Here is a 16,311-nt window from a genome sequence, read left to right as displayed (position 1 = left end):
TCGCAATTTTGATGAATACTGCTTTAAATGGAGTCTTATAGCGGCGCTAGACAAACCAGCGCCCCAGAATCCCTCAAGAACTAATGCATATAATGTTGAAATTGGTGATACTAAATTAACACTCAGCAATGGTCTCACCATAGACTTTGAAGGAATTGATTTTCCAACACCAATTCAACAGATCGCCAAATTCGAGAAAAATAATCCGCACATAAGCGTTAATGTCTATGGGTATGATGACAAGAACGCGGTTGTTGTTGGCCCCTATCACATAACAAATCAATATCAGGAGCAACATCATGCTAACCTGCTACTTTTGGAGAAATTTGGGAAAGCCCATTATATAACCATAAATGACATGTCGAGGTAATACAACATAACTTTTAAAGTAATAAACAAATTTAAAAAAATATATATACATATATTTAGATTGCTGACGTCACAACTAACTGCAAATGAACATCATCTACACATATGCGACAAGTGCTTACAATACACATCGTTGGACCATGTATGGAGCAATCATAAAGAAGAGTGCGGCGGTGTGGCTTAGTTTTTACCAAAAGAAGGTGACAATTTAGTTACTTTTAGAAATAGAAAAAATACAATGGACGTTCCATTTGTGGTATACGCTGATTTTGAGTGCGTGCTACAGAAGATCACAAGTGGAGGTCCATTAGTAAACAAGCATCAGCCATGTGCTTTTGCTTATTATATTAAGTGTAGTTTTGACGCAAGTTTAAACATCTTTAAAATGTATACGGGGGAAGACGCCGCGGAAAAATTCGTTAAAAGTCTGGACAATGACTGCAGAAATTTATATGACAAATATTTATCGCTAAATACTACCATGCATATCTTAACACCCGCGGAAGAATTCGCATTCTATAATGCCGAGTTATGTCACATATGTGACAAAAGTCTAGAAGATGATAGGGTGCGGGACCATTGTCATATTACGGGGATATACAGGGGTCCGGCGCACAATCGTTGCAATTTAAATTATAAAGTTCCCAAATTTATACCAATTTTTTTCCATAATTTCTCATCCTATGATTGTCATTTATTTGTGAAAGATTTCCTCAAATACATTCCAGGAGAAACTAAAGTAATACCTTTAAATAAGGAGCTATATATTTCTGTTTCTCATACAGTTAAAATTCAAAGGGATGTTCATTTGGAATATAGATTTTTGGATTCCCTTAGATTTATGCAATCCAGTTTGGACGCACTAGCTACAAATCTTTCCGATGAGAAGATGACTACAGTCAAATCTCATTTTGCCAATGACGATGAATTTAGATTAATGCGCAAAAAAGGTATTTTTTGTTATGAATATTTAGATTCCTTTGACAAGCTGGAGGAAACCAAGCTTCCAGCGATTGAGGACTTCTATAGCAGGCTAAATAATCAACATTGTAGTGCTACTGATTATAAGCATGCGACAGACGTGTGGGAATTTCAATGTAAAACACTCCGTGATTATATGGAATTATATTTAAAAACAGATATTCTACTTTTAGCAGACGTCTTTGAAAACTTCCGTCGATTGTGCAAGTCTGTGCACGGGTTGGACCCATGTCAATATTTTACTGCCCCAGGCCTATCATATGACGCCACGCTCAAGTTAATAACTGCAAATGGCTTTAACTTGGAGCTCATAACGAATGTTGATATGTTTAATTTTATAAAGAGGGGAATTCGAGGGGGAATTACCCAATGTAGTAAAAGATATCATAAAGCAAATAATAAGTATATGAAAAATTTTAACCCAACCATTCCATCCACATACCTTATGTACTTTGATGTAAACAATTTATATGGATGGACAATGCAACAATATCTTCCTTATGGTAATTTTAAGTGGATTGATGAACAAAGCATTATTTTTGACCCTGAAGAAATAAAAAAATTTAAACATGATTCCGCAGAAGGCTACATATATGAAGTTTCCCTCTCTTGTCCACCTAACCACCATGACAAATTTAATGACTTACCCATGGCTTCTGAAAATAAGAAGATAGGTGGATCTAAGCATAATAAGCTAGTGTGTGATCTTACTCCAAAAGATAGGTATACGATGCACTACCTAACCTTAAAACAATGTTTGGAGCAAGGGTATATCTTAAAAAGGGTACATAGAGTTCTCTCCTTTAACCAAAAGCCATTATTAAAGGAATATATAGACAAAAATAATGACATGAGGAAAAAGGCAAAAAATGCGTTTGAGAAAAATTTTTTCAAACTTCTTAACAATGCAGTTTATGGAAAAACCATGGAAAATGTTGAAAAGAGAAAAGATATTCGGTTCGTTACCGAATGGGAGACAACGAATAGAAATAGACTAGGGGCGCGAGCTTTAATAGCAAAACCAAATTTCGATAGTATTACGCAGTTTTCGGATGAATTTTGGGCTATTCATATGAATAAAACCTCATTCTGCTATGATAAACCAATATACCTAGGATTTTGTATATTGGAGTTAGCAAAGTGGAAAATGTACGATTTTCACTACAACTATATGAAAACAAAGTTTGGTGAAAGGTTATCTTTAAATTACATGGATACGGACTCGTTTATATACACAATAAAGTCTGATGATGTTTATGATGAAATTCGTTGTGATTTATATATTTTGATACTTCAGACTACCTACCAAATAACATTTTCCAGTTTCCTTTGCTTAACAAAAAGAAAATTGGATATATGAAAGACGAAAACTGCGGTAGAATAATGACCGAGTTTGTTGGGCTTGGTCCAAAAATGTATTCCTATACTCTAGATGATGGTGAAGAAGTAAAAAAAGCCAAAGGTGTTAAAAAATGCATAATTAGGGAGTATAGCATAAGTAATTATAGAAATTGTTTATTTAATCAGTTGAAAGTAAGTGATGATATGCTAAATTTCAAATCAAAACTACACAATATATACACTAATATTTTAAATAAAGTAACTCTAAGCCCCATAGATACTAAGCGGAAAATTAAAGAAGGTAACATTAATACACTTGCCTGGGGTCACCATGAAATTTACTCAAAATTAAATGAAATTTTTAATGATTTTACATGTGAAATGGATGTAGACTTAAATATTTCATGGGATTGTGATACTGATATTGAATTCCTTAATTCTTCTTTATATTTATAAATATTTTTCAAATTTTATTTTTTTAACACATAATCCATCTTGTATATTTATACTTACATATATTCTATAACAAAAAAAATAAAAAGAATATAGATTTATGATTTATAATAAATTGATTGTGTTTTATTTATTTGAAAAGGGAATGGTAACAGCATTTTTATATTATTTTTCGAACATTGCCCGTCAATGGAGTATACTCAATGAAGCGGTCATGGATTATTAAACAATATGCAGATGTATTTGCTGGTATAGGTTTACTGGTTTCAAACTCTATTTTGACGTCTATTGGTCCACTTTTTATCATTTCGTTTTGATAGCTAACATCAATTACACTAATTGGGTTATCTTTGAATTCCAAACAGGATAGTAATGGTTGTGGTTCTTTCAAGTAAAAGCTTTGTTGGAATTTGGTATACATGTCATACAGGACTGCGTATCTATTATCATCAAACTTAAGATTAAGGTCATCATAAGGGTAAGTATCCGAATTGAGGTGTACTTTTAAATTCACCAGATGACAATGTATAAACTTTTTGTTATTTTCAAATGCTAAAATAACAAACCGTGGGCGTTCGCGGTTTACGGAGAGTTTAACATTCCAGCTACCTTTTGTAGCATTCGGAAATGTAGGATTAAAATGACAATCCCAACTTCGAAAAGCTAGATGTAAATTTGTTCCATCTTTGATGATCTTCAACACCTTGAGTTTTGAGGAGTCGGAAATGTGCACGTGTGGTATTCTCCATGTGATATTTTGAATAGTCAGTTTGACATTTTCATCTGCTTTTGTTGAGTAGCATACATTAGAATCATTAGAACTACGTAATAAAATTAGGTCATGTTTGCAATTAAGAATAACTTTGTTGAAATCCTCTGCAAATCCCAACAACAATTTCAAGGGGACATAAAAGCATCCATTTGGAGATCACTCTTTGTATTCCATCCAGCATTAAGAAGCATATTCCCATCGAAATCATTTAGAGACAAAAAATATTTGATTGTGCTTGAAATACCCAAATGACGAGTGCGGTCAATTTCAATTCCATTGATTTCATATCGAATCTCATCGAACATGTGGGCAACGCAATTATTTCGCAATCTACCATTGGGGGTTCTTTCGCCATCCGCTAACGTTACTAGACCCTCTATGTAAATATAACTCTCAGTCGGTAGGACATATATATCTTGGTTTTGTATCGTTATTCTAATTTCATCGTTATTTTTATAAGATTGTACATATGGCATGTAACTGTGGTAATCTTTTTTAATTATGCTCTCATCAGAGAATGGTTTTTCTCCCACGTTTAATATTTCAGACATTAGTTTTTAGCCGAAGGTTTAATGATTTTAAAAAACGTTTATTTGCTTTAGATAATTTTCGTCTCTTAGATCGGACAGACAGATGTTGTGTTTTAAGCTTGAGTGCTTCAACAGGAATGGATTGGATGAGTCCCTTAGTATAATATTTATTATTATAAATTATCATTTTGCTTTCGGCTTAAGGTGCAAACGCAATGTTATTTCTTCACCTCGAAAGTTTATCAACCGCTTGTCTTGATCTACAATCCAAATTTTCAAACTACCAATTTCTTTGACGTTTACTGGTAAATAAGATTCTTCGGTATTTCTTCCAATTTATACCCCGGAGAAACGTTAACACCGAACTCATGTAGTGTGTGAGCAGCATAATTATTCATATATGCTCCCGATATTATATTGCATTGTATTTGAATCGCATTCACTTTCAAAATATTTACAGATTGGTTGGATGTATGTTTCACGTTAGGTGTTAAAACTCTATCGTTAAACCCAAATAAGGAACCGATCGATCGATCCTTATTAAAGTGTATAACATCATCAGAAGAATAAATTTCAATTTGAAGTGTGTTGTTGTTAGCCGCGATCTCTAAAGTTTTGCTGTGATTTTTTTTGACATATTCATGTTTTATGTAGCTAGCAATATCTTCCAGTTCATACGAACCAATCGGAATTTCAATTAAATCATTTCCAATATGAAATAAGTTGTTTTCGTAGTCAACGTTTGGTATTGAATTATAGGAATGGAAATCAACTAAAGCACATTCATATTCCCCATCAAGTTGAATGGGAGGAAAATAGTGAGTGGTGAGAACCGATGATTTACCGCTTAATGCTAACGTAATTGACATTGTAATGACTAAAAACCAATTGAATAACAATTTGCAATTTGATTAGTATTTTATTATATATGTAAATAAAGGGATGGTTATAATATATCATTCTTATTTATCCAGGAGTTATGTTCATCGGGGAATCCTAGCCACTTAACATATGCCATTTGTCCCTTTGTTTTAATAATCTTCTCAACAAGATAGACATCAGGATGATGAGTGCGCAGTATTTCCTCTTTATAGAATCCACCTTTTATGGGGTTTCCTTGATAATCCTCCAATAGATATGTGCTGGGATTTGTGTTTCGTATAGATCGTATGCGAAAAATTTCGGTACTGAAGTTGGGCGTATAGCCTTTCTCAAAAATGTTTTTGTATTTACTTAGACGTACATAATCGCCAACGTGAAATTGAGACGGTTTATATATCTTTAAATGATTATAAACAGTGTTTAATAACATTTGCTCATTATTTGGATTTACATCGATCGGTGCCATTTTTATTGTTCGATGTACTGTTCTATTGTATTTGTAAACTATACGTTTATATATGTTAACCCATTTATATGATCCATTGTATGAAAACTCTCGGAATAGTAATGTTTTAAAAGTACGGTTAAAGCGTTCTACAATAGACGCTTTCATAACACTATATGTGGAATAGTGATTTATTGAATATTTTTCCTTAAGTTTTCCAAAGTCCTTATTAAAAAACTCTTTACCATCATCTGTGTGTAAGTTTTTCGGTACTCGATTCATACTCAATACCTTCTGAAAGGCTTTAGATACATCGGATGCATTTTTTGTTTTAAGTGGCTCCACCCAAGCATACTTTGAAAATGTGTCAATGACCGTGAGAATATATTTAAATCCTTTATTTAGGTTTCATAGTTTCCCATCTCAACCAAATCTGCCTGCCATAAGTCATCAATACCCTTCGTAACAACTCTCCGACGAGGGAAATTTTTTCGAGCTTGCGTGTGGATTTCGTTAACGATCTTCCTTTTCTCCATTTTTAAATACTAATATTGTAATTAATTACTAGTATTGTAAATCAATTCTGGATTCGATTGCATCTCCGCTAATACCTTATATATATCTTTAATGCTTATCATTATCTGCCTTAATTCTTGCCTAAGTATGACGATTTCTGTATTTAAATGTTGCTTTAGTATTTCTCTTGAGATGTCGATTTGTTTTTGTAAATAATCTTTGTTGATTCCGTCCGTATCCTCCACCGGCGCTCCCAAATTTTTGAGCTTTTTATTTTGGAAATCGATGTTATTATTCCTGTCAATAGCAAATCCAAAAACTTTCGGAACATATTTCTTTAGTTCAGAAGAATTCGATTCTATTGAATAATCAGTGTATTATATTGGCTTCTTTCAACTCTTCAATTATAGAAACTATTTCATTGTTTTGATTATTGTGACCGGCTTCCTGTGATGCAATTAGTAATTTCAGTCTTTCCACTAACTCATTCGGATCGTCCCAATATATATAGTTGGGCTTTTGCAAATTAACCGTCATTAACCCTTTACCTGTGTGAGTATCTTTAAACAGATTTTTTATTATGTGATTATATTTGTAGCCTTTGTTTCCTTTTATTTGACCGCTTGCATCAAAATTCCTACGGTGGGCATTAGTATTTGATAAAATTTTTTATATATGTCTAGTTCCACAGCATCATAATGTTTCGGCTCTTTATAGACAATTAATTCAAACAAGCCTGGTGTGAATTCCCAACGTTGATTCCCTATGTGTATTTTATCTTTATTTATTCGAATGGGACTATTGCCTAAAGACCATCCATTTTTATCTTTATGTGGGCCAAAAATAGTATCAAGAGTTTTTACTGTTTGTAGTGTAGATAAGTCTATAGTACTATCTCCATCATCTGCTTGTGAAAAATATTTTTCTGAATGCTCCCCCACCTCTTCGTCGTCTGCTTCTTCAACATCGTTTGAGTCAGTTTTAAAGTTATTCATGTGGTAGTTTACATCAAAATGTGGTTTATGTGAGTTTTCTCTTTTTGGGGTACTGGTTTCATATTTGAAAATCTGACTTTCTGGAAACTCCGTTTTTATGTTCTCACTTTTTAATTTTATAAAATTATTCAGCGGTATAGTTAATGGCTTAAATATGCTTTCTAGCTTGATGGATTTTTCGTCATCGCCTAATTTTATGCTTCGAAACTTTTGTTTCAAAGATTTTCTCGATTTTATTAACTTTCTCAACACGTGTTCATTCATAATGATAATATAGAATTGATGTGTTGTACAATTTTCGTTAACCAGATGTCAAACAGGAATTGAATAGGTCATGAACGGCTAATGAACAGACCCTGTACAGCTGTTGGTCTACTAAGCAACAGACCCTGTTGGGGTATTGAACTGTTATTTCGATGTTAATTACCACAAAGTAATGGGGTGTAGTATCTAAGCGACTTTAATGATATTGATATAGCGTCTGCTTTAGTCTGAAGAATGTTTAAAACTAAGGACTAATATATGTGTCAAATCCTTTTCTATAACGTCCATCTCGAATTTCATCATCTTTATTTATAACCAAAAATCCGTATCTAGCTTTCCAACATTCTCGACAAATATCTATATAGTGGCCCAGAGGCATGTCACTACCGACATGATCATTGTATATATGTTTAATGTTTGTTTCGTCTTGCTTGAAAGCAACGATTAAGTTTGCATTATCACGAATTAATTGTTTTGGGATTCGACTGTATGTTTCACAGAGATAAAACGAATCGATGTTCCTATGGCGACCCATTGCGAAATAGTCGCGTATATTATTTTGTTTGTCGCACGCTACATCATCAAATATCATAATCGAGTTTGGTTTTGCTTCATTCGGGGTTAAAACGTCAGCATTATTGTTATACATGTAGTATCCCATGCCTTTTATTGGGCTTACAAGTCTTCTGAGATACTCATATTTTAATTGATATAAAGACTTTGAATACAAATATATATTCTCAAATTTAAGACCATTTGGACTTTCAATCAAACTTATCATCGCATTAGTTTTGCCGCAGTTCGATGGTCCAACTATTAAACATCTTATAGAATTCGGCAACAAAGAACTATGCTTTGATTTGTTTGAATTTATGTGTGTGAAATCAAAATTTCGGATTTTGATGTCCTTGTCCTGCTTTATAAACCGCATAATAACTACTGATATATATATTACGATTTCGAATATATTTATTTTTTTATTTTTAATTTGTTTGTTTGTTTATAGTTTAAAATTGTATAAAATGATTGTTTACAACAAAAATCAAATCAAAAGCAAAAGTTCTGTCCAAGGAGGTGGATTCGTAAATAATTTAATTAACTCACTACCTGTAGAGCTACATTTACCAGGATATCGAATTTGCGGACCAGGCACAAAATTGGAAAAACGTCTTAAAAGAGGGGACAAGGGAATAAATGGTTTGGATGCTGCATGTCGACTTCATGATATCGCTTACTCAAAAAGTGAAGATATAAATCAACGACACAAAGCAGATAGAGAACTTTCTCAAAAGGCGTGGGAACGAGTAAAATCTAAAGATAGCACTTTGGGCGAGAAAATATACGCTTATTTAGTCACCAACGCCATGAAATCGAAAATAAAACTTGGTATGGGTGTGGATAAGAAAAAACGACAGACTTTATTTACAACAGCTGTCCAAAAGGCAAAAACATCTTTAAAGAAGGAAAAACCTTGTGATATAAATACAGCAATTAAAATTCCACGCAAAGTAATAAACACTTCGTTTAAAGGGAAAAAATCACATGTCGTCATTCCTAGAGTTATTAAAGTACCCAAGATTGGAGGATTTCTTCCATTAGTTCCAATAATAACAGCGCTGGTGCTTTGGGAGCTATAACATCTGGCGCTTCATCCAAAGCTAAAGTAGTTAATTCCGCAAAGAGCGCAAAACAGCAACTTGAAGAAAATATTCGACATAACAAAAATATGGAAGCAATTGCTATGGGTAAAGGTCTTTATCTTAGGCCTTTTAAAAGGGGTATGGGTATCACATTGAGCAATTCAATCGCAAAAAACTAATTAAAATGCTACCTAAGAGACCACTAACGGATGTAGATATATACATATTTGCTAAAAGATATATTACACATTTTCGAGGAGTATTTATGAGAGACAATCTACCAAGCACACCTTGGAAAAGAGAATGTGGTGTATTAAATTTAGATTCCCTAAGAGGACCTGGAACACATTGGGTAGCATATTACAAAAACAACAATGAAATTGAATACTTTGATAGCTTTGGAAATCTTCAACCGCCACTCGAACTGTTGAAATATTTAGGTTGCAATGTAAAATATAACTATAAAAGAGAACAAAAATTTAACTCTTCCAATTGCGGTCATTTATGTTTGAAATTTTTGTCTCAGTTCATGAATCCCAAGCCCTTATAAATGATGTCAAAACATTCATGTAATTCAGTTCAACAAAGACTTCTTTCGATTATTGAGATATATTCAAGTCAATCGCAAAATGGACGTCATTCCTCGATCTGAAATTGCTCTAGTAGATTTTCAGTGCTGTCATGCCAACGACCGCAGCAGTATATACATAAAAGAATTGGCTTTTATGGATTTCACATCGGTCATAGCTAATCATTTTCTCTTCAAGCCACCATTCGACATTAGAGAACTTAATAGAGATGCATTAACCCGAAATCACTATTGTAAAAATTTTATCAACGGACTTGATTGGTCAATAGGCACCATAGATTACTGCCGTGTTGGAGAAGTTCTATGGCCACTAAATAATTTTAAGTATATATTTGTTTTTGGAAAGGTTAAAAAGGATTTTCTAGAAAAATATATTAAAAGTTGTATTATTAATTTGGAATATGAAACTAGCTTTAAAAATTTGTATAACTATAAGACATCTTGCCATATTCATTCAAATAACAAATTTACGTGTGCCGTAAATAATGTTTATAAACTTTTTGTGTATCTAGAAAAAAATTTTGAGAAAATTCAAGACTTGATCATGAGCTTAATAAATAAATAATAAAACAAATTCTATTTTTTTTTATTCAAGCTTTATTGATAGTATGTCTTAAAATAAACAACGTAAGTATCATAATTACAAATGGTGGGCAGCACAATTTCCTCTTGCTACTAGTCACTCTTCGTTTTATATTAAAATCATGCATACCACATGTATCACATCCCATTGTAGGTAACATCTGATTGAGTTCTATAGAATTTATAGGTACATTGTTAGTCGTACATCGCCTTAATAAAGGACAATTTATTGATAAACGTAGATGTTCAGATATAGGGTCATCTGTTTGTTTCCAGGAATATATTTCAACTTTACAGAAATAACACTTAACAATATCTGCTTCTCCTGTATAAAACATCCCCGTCATTGCCAATGCATTTCTGCTTATATAATCTACGGGCCAAATATCGAATGTCTCCAAACGTGCATCTTCACGGTGAAACCGATCTTTCTGCGGGGAAACCATGTTTAACTGACTATTTCTGTGCGCTAATTAACACTACCATCAAATAAAAACATTCATTTTCACTTAAACTAAAATTTTTATATTGTTGGGTATGGTCAGTATTTTTTCTCATTGGATTTCTTCTGTGTTACTGGGTCTATAGTTCTTGGATAATAAAAAAAAAAAAAGAAAAAATAATAAAAAATCCAGCGACAATTTCAATGTCAATGCTACGATTGATCATACAACTCCACTCCACATGCCACACACACACTCAAAAAAAAAAAAAAACTACACTTTTACATCCCCACCCACTCTGGGATTGTTTACTTAACGGACTCAAACCCATTAAAGTCCTCAAACCCATTAAAATTCCATGAACAAACCAACCTTCACATTGTTCACCTAACGGCCTCAAACCCATTAAAGCCCACTAACCAATTAACTTTAATAAACAAACCCACCGATCTCATTTACTTAACGTCCTCAAACCCATTAAAAACATAATAGCTCCATAATCTAGAAACTGCATTATCGATCAAGTGTTTACTTTACGTTCTCAAACCCATTAAATTAAAAAAAAAATAAATCCGCAAATTGAACGACCCACCCCACTGTGTCATTGTTTACATAACGGACCTAAACCCATTAAAAAATGAGCAAAACCCATTAAAGTATTGAATTAGAACCGGCATTATCCTACTACTTATGGTCCCACACACAACAAGCGTAGCAAAGTAAATACGTTAATACGTGTGATTCCCCGATTTCGAAAAATTTGCACTCATTCTATTTGTGAAGGGTGTGCGCTTCTGTCAAATTTGTTTTTTATCTAGTTACTGTGTGTTCGTTGAAGCGATTGGATGCATTGTCAGTACTTAAGAAAATATTATGGCAAAAAACCTGAATTCATGTTACTACAAAAAGTATGCAATATTTTTAATGAAATGATGTTCTTCAGATTTCAAATAAGTATTTTTTATTGCGGAAGATATTGAAGTTGTGTATGTACAATTCCATTTCTCAGCTTTCAAAAAAATTAAGTGTTTTTTCTAAAAGTTTTAACAGATGTGACCGTATGGTCACGCTGGGCGAAATTAAGCACAAATAGATCACTTATTTTGTTTGGTGTTTTTTTTTTTTGATAATTTTAAGGGCACTTACTGCAAAAGAAGCTATTGATTTCTTAAATGAGTTGTCTGCTGAAGACGAGTCTGTAACAGCATTGTATATTCTTCCACTTGAAGTTGAAAGTGGCGCACTTAGTGGTGAAGACGATGCTGAGGCCAACTGAAGTCAGCTTGTGAACTCGAAATGAGCAATGGCAGACATATCAATAACTTAGACGACGTGTAATGTGAACAACGAGATGATGAAGACGATGTGGAAGTTCATGATATTATTTAAAATATTAATTATTGGTTCATTGCCAGACAAATAAACTCTTTCAGTTCGGTTTTTAATATTGCGTTGTTCGGTTATTTTATCATTGAACAAGATCTGAATTGCATATACAACTCTGTACAAAAAGTGGAACAATTATTATTGAAACCAAAAACCTTTGAATTTGAAAGGACACCTCAGTGCAATGAGTCATTGGAATACCTGAAGAAACAATTGTTAAAACCCACATTGTTACAATACCCAGACTTTGATAGATAATTTTGTATAACAAGCAAATATGCAAGCGAAGAAGTGCTAAGACAAGAATACAATGGCCAAAAGCTTCCGATAAATTGATTGATTAAAATATGTACAGTCTTTTAACAATGGATGTAACTAACAAGAAGCGTTTGTGGTTATCACTGAGTCTTCACTAAAATAAAACATATCATGTGCAATAATATGGCATAATAATTCAAATATACTATATATTGAATTTCTCCAAAAAGATTGGGTTGAAGTAAAATGTGCATTTATAATGGCACGTCCCTTTTGTGAATCTGTAATCTAATGTTCCCTTTTGTAGGACTATAATCTAGTTTATGATTACAAATTGTAATGAACTGTTTTATAACGATGTCATAGCATCGTCAGCTCGGTTTTTACGCTTGCGTCGTCCAGTTATTTTGTATAATAGACTATAAAAGTGGAAGAATTACTATTGGAGTCTCCAAAGTTAAATAAAAATGTGGAATTATTCCAGAAATTTGCTTTATGAGAAAGAAAGCCAATAGGGAGCTTATAAAGTTTTTTTTTAATATATACACCACAATAATACTCATATTCAATTTTATTTAAAAATATATTTCAAATATTTAATTGAATTTAAAATAGTTGTAAATTTGCTACATATACGACCAAATTCTTGATCGATATTTGATTCCGTTTTTTTTAAGTAGCTCAATAAATTCCAGTTACATTGTTGCAACAGAACCATCGCAAGCGTATGCTGACAAGGAAATGTAAACATAGTATATAGTATTTAGATTATTAGTGAGTGGTAAGTTATGGAGTGGACTCTAGGTCCAACTCAAATCGTAGATTAAGAAATTTTGTATAAAAAGGCAAAGAATAAAATAAAAATCAATCAGGGTTCTACACCAATCTGGAGCGTTTACATCTTTTTTTTCGCATTGGCGGCATTGAGTGCCGCGAACCTCATACTTTTTGGCAAGGCGCTTCTTTAGTGCCGCCTGAACAATTATTTTTGCCATTGTCGTTTTTAAGCGCCGGCAACATCCGGGTTAAATATATTTTTTGAAACTTTATCATTTATCACAGTACAAAAAGTGTGTAGTGTGCCCATCACCATTTATTGTAATTTACCAAATATTGTCAACATACATTTGTTTTGGTTCTTTCGCGTACATTTTTGTTTTGTTTTGTTGCGCTGGTCAGTAACATAATTTTATGACCGAATTCTTTTTGATATTTGATTCCGTTCTTAAGTAGCTCAATAAATTCAAGTTACATTATTGCAACAGAACCATCGCAAGCGTATGCTGACAAGCAAATGTAAACAATATTTAGATTATTAGTGGTAAGTTATGGAGTGGACTCTAGGTCCAACCCAAATCATAGATTAAGACATTTTTGTATAAAAAGCGAAAGAATTAAATAAAAATCAATCAGTATTCTACTCTAATTGGTAGTATTCATTTCCATTCCGCATTGGCGCTTTTGAGTGCCGCGAACACCATTCTTTTGGCAAGGCGCTTCTTTAGTGCCGCCTAAACAATTATTTGGCCATTGGCGTTTTTAAGCGCCGGCACAACCGGGCAGGCAGGGCGAAAAGATATATCTATAATCCTGAACTTTTTTTATTACAAGTGGAACAATTATTCTTGAAACCAAAAACGTTTGAATTTGAATAATAATGAATGGACACCTCAGTGCAATGAGTCATTTGAATACCTGAAGAAACGATTGTTCAAACCCACATTGTCAGACGTTGATAGACAAGTTTATATTTGCAACCAAATGTGCATGCGGAGCAGTGCTAAGTCAATAATACAATGGCCAACAGCTTCCAATAGCATTTACATCCAAAACATTTACAAAGGCTGAGTGTAATAAATCAACAGCCGAACAAGAACGAATCGCCATCCATTGGAATATTCAGTATTTCAGACCGTACCTACACGGAAAACTTGGTTGAAAAGGACCATGAGCCCTTGTCCTATTTATTCTCAGAGAGCGCAGATGATCTCAGTTACAACACGAGGCGCTGGAGTCAATTTAGTAGCATCTTTGTTCTCGATAGTACATCAATACTAATGTATGTATGATGGCTAGCTACACTTAAGATATTGTTACGAATTTGATAATTATACACACAAAAAAATTTTGTTCTGATTCAATCACGAAATTAATTGGTCCAAATTAAGTTTTTAATTGAAATGTCTTCAATCACGAAAATAATAGTATCAATCACAGTTTTAATTGGAAATTAAAAAAATGCTTGATTAAAAATTTAATTGATTTTATTAGCAATTTTCAATTAATTTTTTAATTAATTTAATTGATGTTGAATGCAAAACTCAATTATTATACCCTGCGCCACACTGTGGAACAGGGTATTATAAGTTAGTGCATATGTTTGTAACACCCAGAAGGAGACGAGATAGACACATGGTGTCTTTGGCAATAATGCTCAGGGTTGGTCCCTGAGTCGATATAACCATTTCCGTCTGTCCGTCCGTCCGTCTGTCTGTGAACACATTTTTGTGATCAAAGTCTAGGTCGCAATTTAAGTCCAATCGCCTTCAAATTTGGTCAATGTTCCTAATTTGGGTCAGAATAGAACCCTATTGATTTTGGAAGAAATCGGTTCAGATTTAGATATAGCTCCCATATATATCTTTCGCCCGATATGCACTAATATGAATCCAGCAGCCAGAGTTTTATACCGATTTGCTTGAAATTTTGTACAAACATAACATTTAGTCGTATAGTCAAGTGTGCAAAATTTGATTGAAATCGGTTCAGATTTAGATATAGCTCCCACATATATCTTTCGCCCGATATGGACTAATATGGTCCTAAAAGCCAGAGTTTTGGCCCAATTTGGTTGAAATTTTGCACAGGGAGTAGATTTAGTATTGTAGCTATACGTGCCAAATTTGGTTGAAATCGATTCAGATTTAGATATAGCTCCCATATATATCTTTCGCCCGATATGCACTTATATGGACCCAGAAGCCAGAGTTTTATCCCGATTAGCTTGAAATTTTGCACAAAGAGTACAATTGGTAGTATTGTCATGTGTGCCAAATTTGATTGAAATCGGTTCAGATTTAGATTTAGCTTCCATATATATTTTTCGCCCGATATGGACTTATATGGCCCCAGAAGCCAGAGTTTTGGCCCAATTTGGTTGAAATTTTGCACTAGGAGTACAATTAGTAATACCGTCATGTGTGCCAAATTTGGTTGAAATCGGTTCAGATTTAGATATAGCTCCCATATATATGTTTTTCTGATTTCGACAAAAATGGTCAATATACCAACATTTTCCTTCTTAAATCGCCACTGCTTAGTCGAAAAGTTGTAAAAATGACTCTAATTTTCCTAAACTTCTAATACATATATATCGAGCGATAAATCATAAATAAATTGTAAACTATATGAATTTTTGTTAATAATAATAACAAAAAACAAAAAAAAAACTTTTGCGAAGTTTCCTTAAAATTGCTTCAGATTTAAAGGTTTCCCATATTTTTTTTACTAACATTGTGTTCCACCTTAGTGCATTAGCCGACTTAAATTTTGAGTCTATAGATTTTGTAGAAGTCTATCAAAATCTTTCCAGATCGAGTGATATTTAAATGTATGTATTTGGGACAAACCTTTATATAGCCCCCAACACATTTGACGGCTGTGATATAGTATTGAAAATTTAGATCTACAAAGTGGTGCAGGGTATAATATAGTCGGCCCCGCCCGACTTTAGACTTTCCTTACTTGTTTTTTTTTCCATTAAAAACGTAACTATTTTCAATTATTTTCTTAACTGACTTGCGGCCATTTTCATGTAGCTCCGTTAGGCTTTAACTGCCAGTTAACAGAAAGAAAAATGAAAATA

General features: G+C 33.2%; 2 protein-coding genes across 2 annotated transcripts; one reads left to right on the top strand and one right to left on the bottom strand.

Moving 5' to 3' along the window:
• The first annotated feature begins 754 nt into the window (after positions 1-754).
• On the top strand, positions 755-2,541 carry LOC142231318 (uncharacterized). Its single transcript, XM_075301933.1, has 2 exons — positions 755-2,073; positions 2,466-2,541. The coding sequence occupies exons 1-2, from the start codon at positions 755-757 to the stop codon at positions 2,539-2,541; spliced, it is 1,395 nt and encodes a 464-aa protein (XP_075158048.1).
• Positions 2,542-3,304: 763 nt separating this feature from the next.
• Positions 3,305-4,467, bottom strand: LOC142231317 (uncharacterized). The gene is made up of 2 exons (XM_075301932.1): positions 4,077-4,467; positions 3,305-4,020 (listed from the first exon to the last, which is right to left on the bottom strand). The coding sequence occupies exons 1-2, from the start codon at positions 4,465-4,467 to the stop codon at positions 3,305-3,307; spliced, it is 1,107 nt and encodes a 368-aa protein (XP_075158047.1).
• Positions 4,468-16,311: the final 11,844 nt, after the last annotated feature.

This window comes from Haematobia irritans, chromosome 3 (genome assembly GCF_050003625.1).
Source record: "Haematobia irritans isolate KBUSLIRL chromosome 3, ASM5000362v1, whole genome shotgun sequence".
NCBI lineage: Eukaryota > Metazoa > Arthropoda > Insecta > Diptera > Muscidae > Haematobia > Haematobia irritans.
This window is presented reverse-complemented; position numbering and strand designations above follow the sequence as displayed.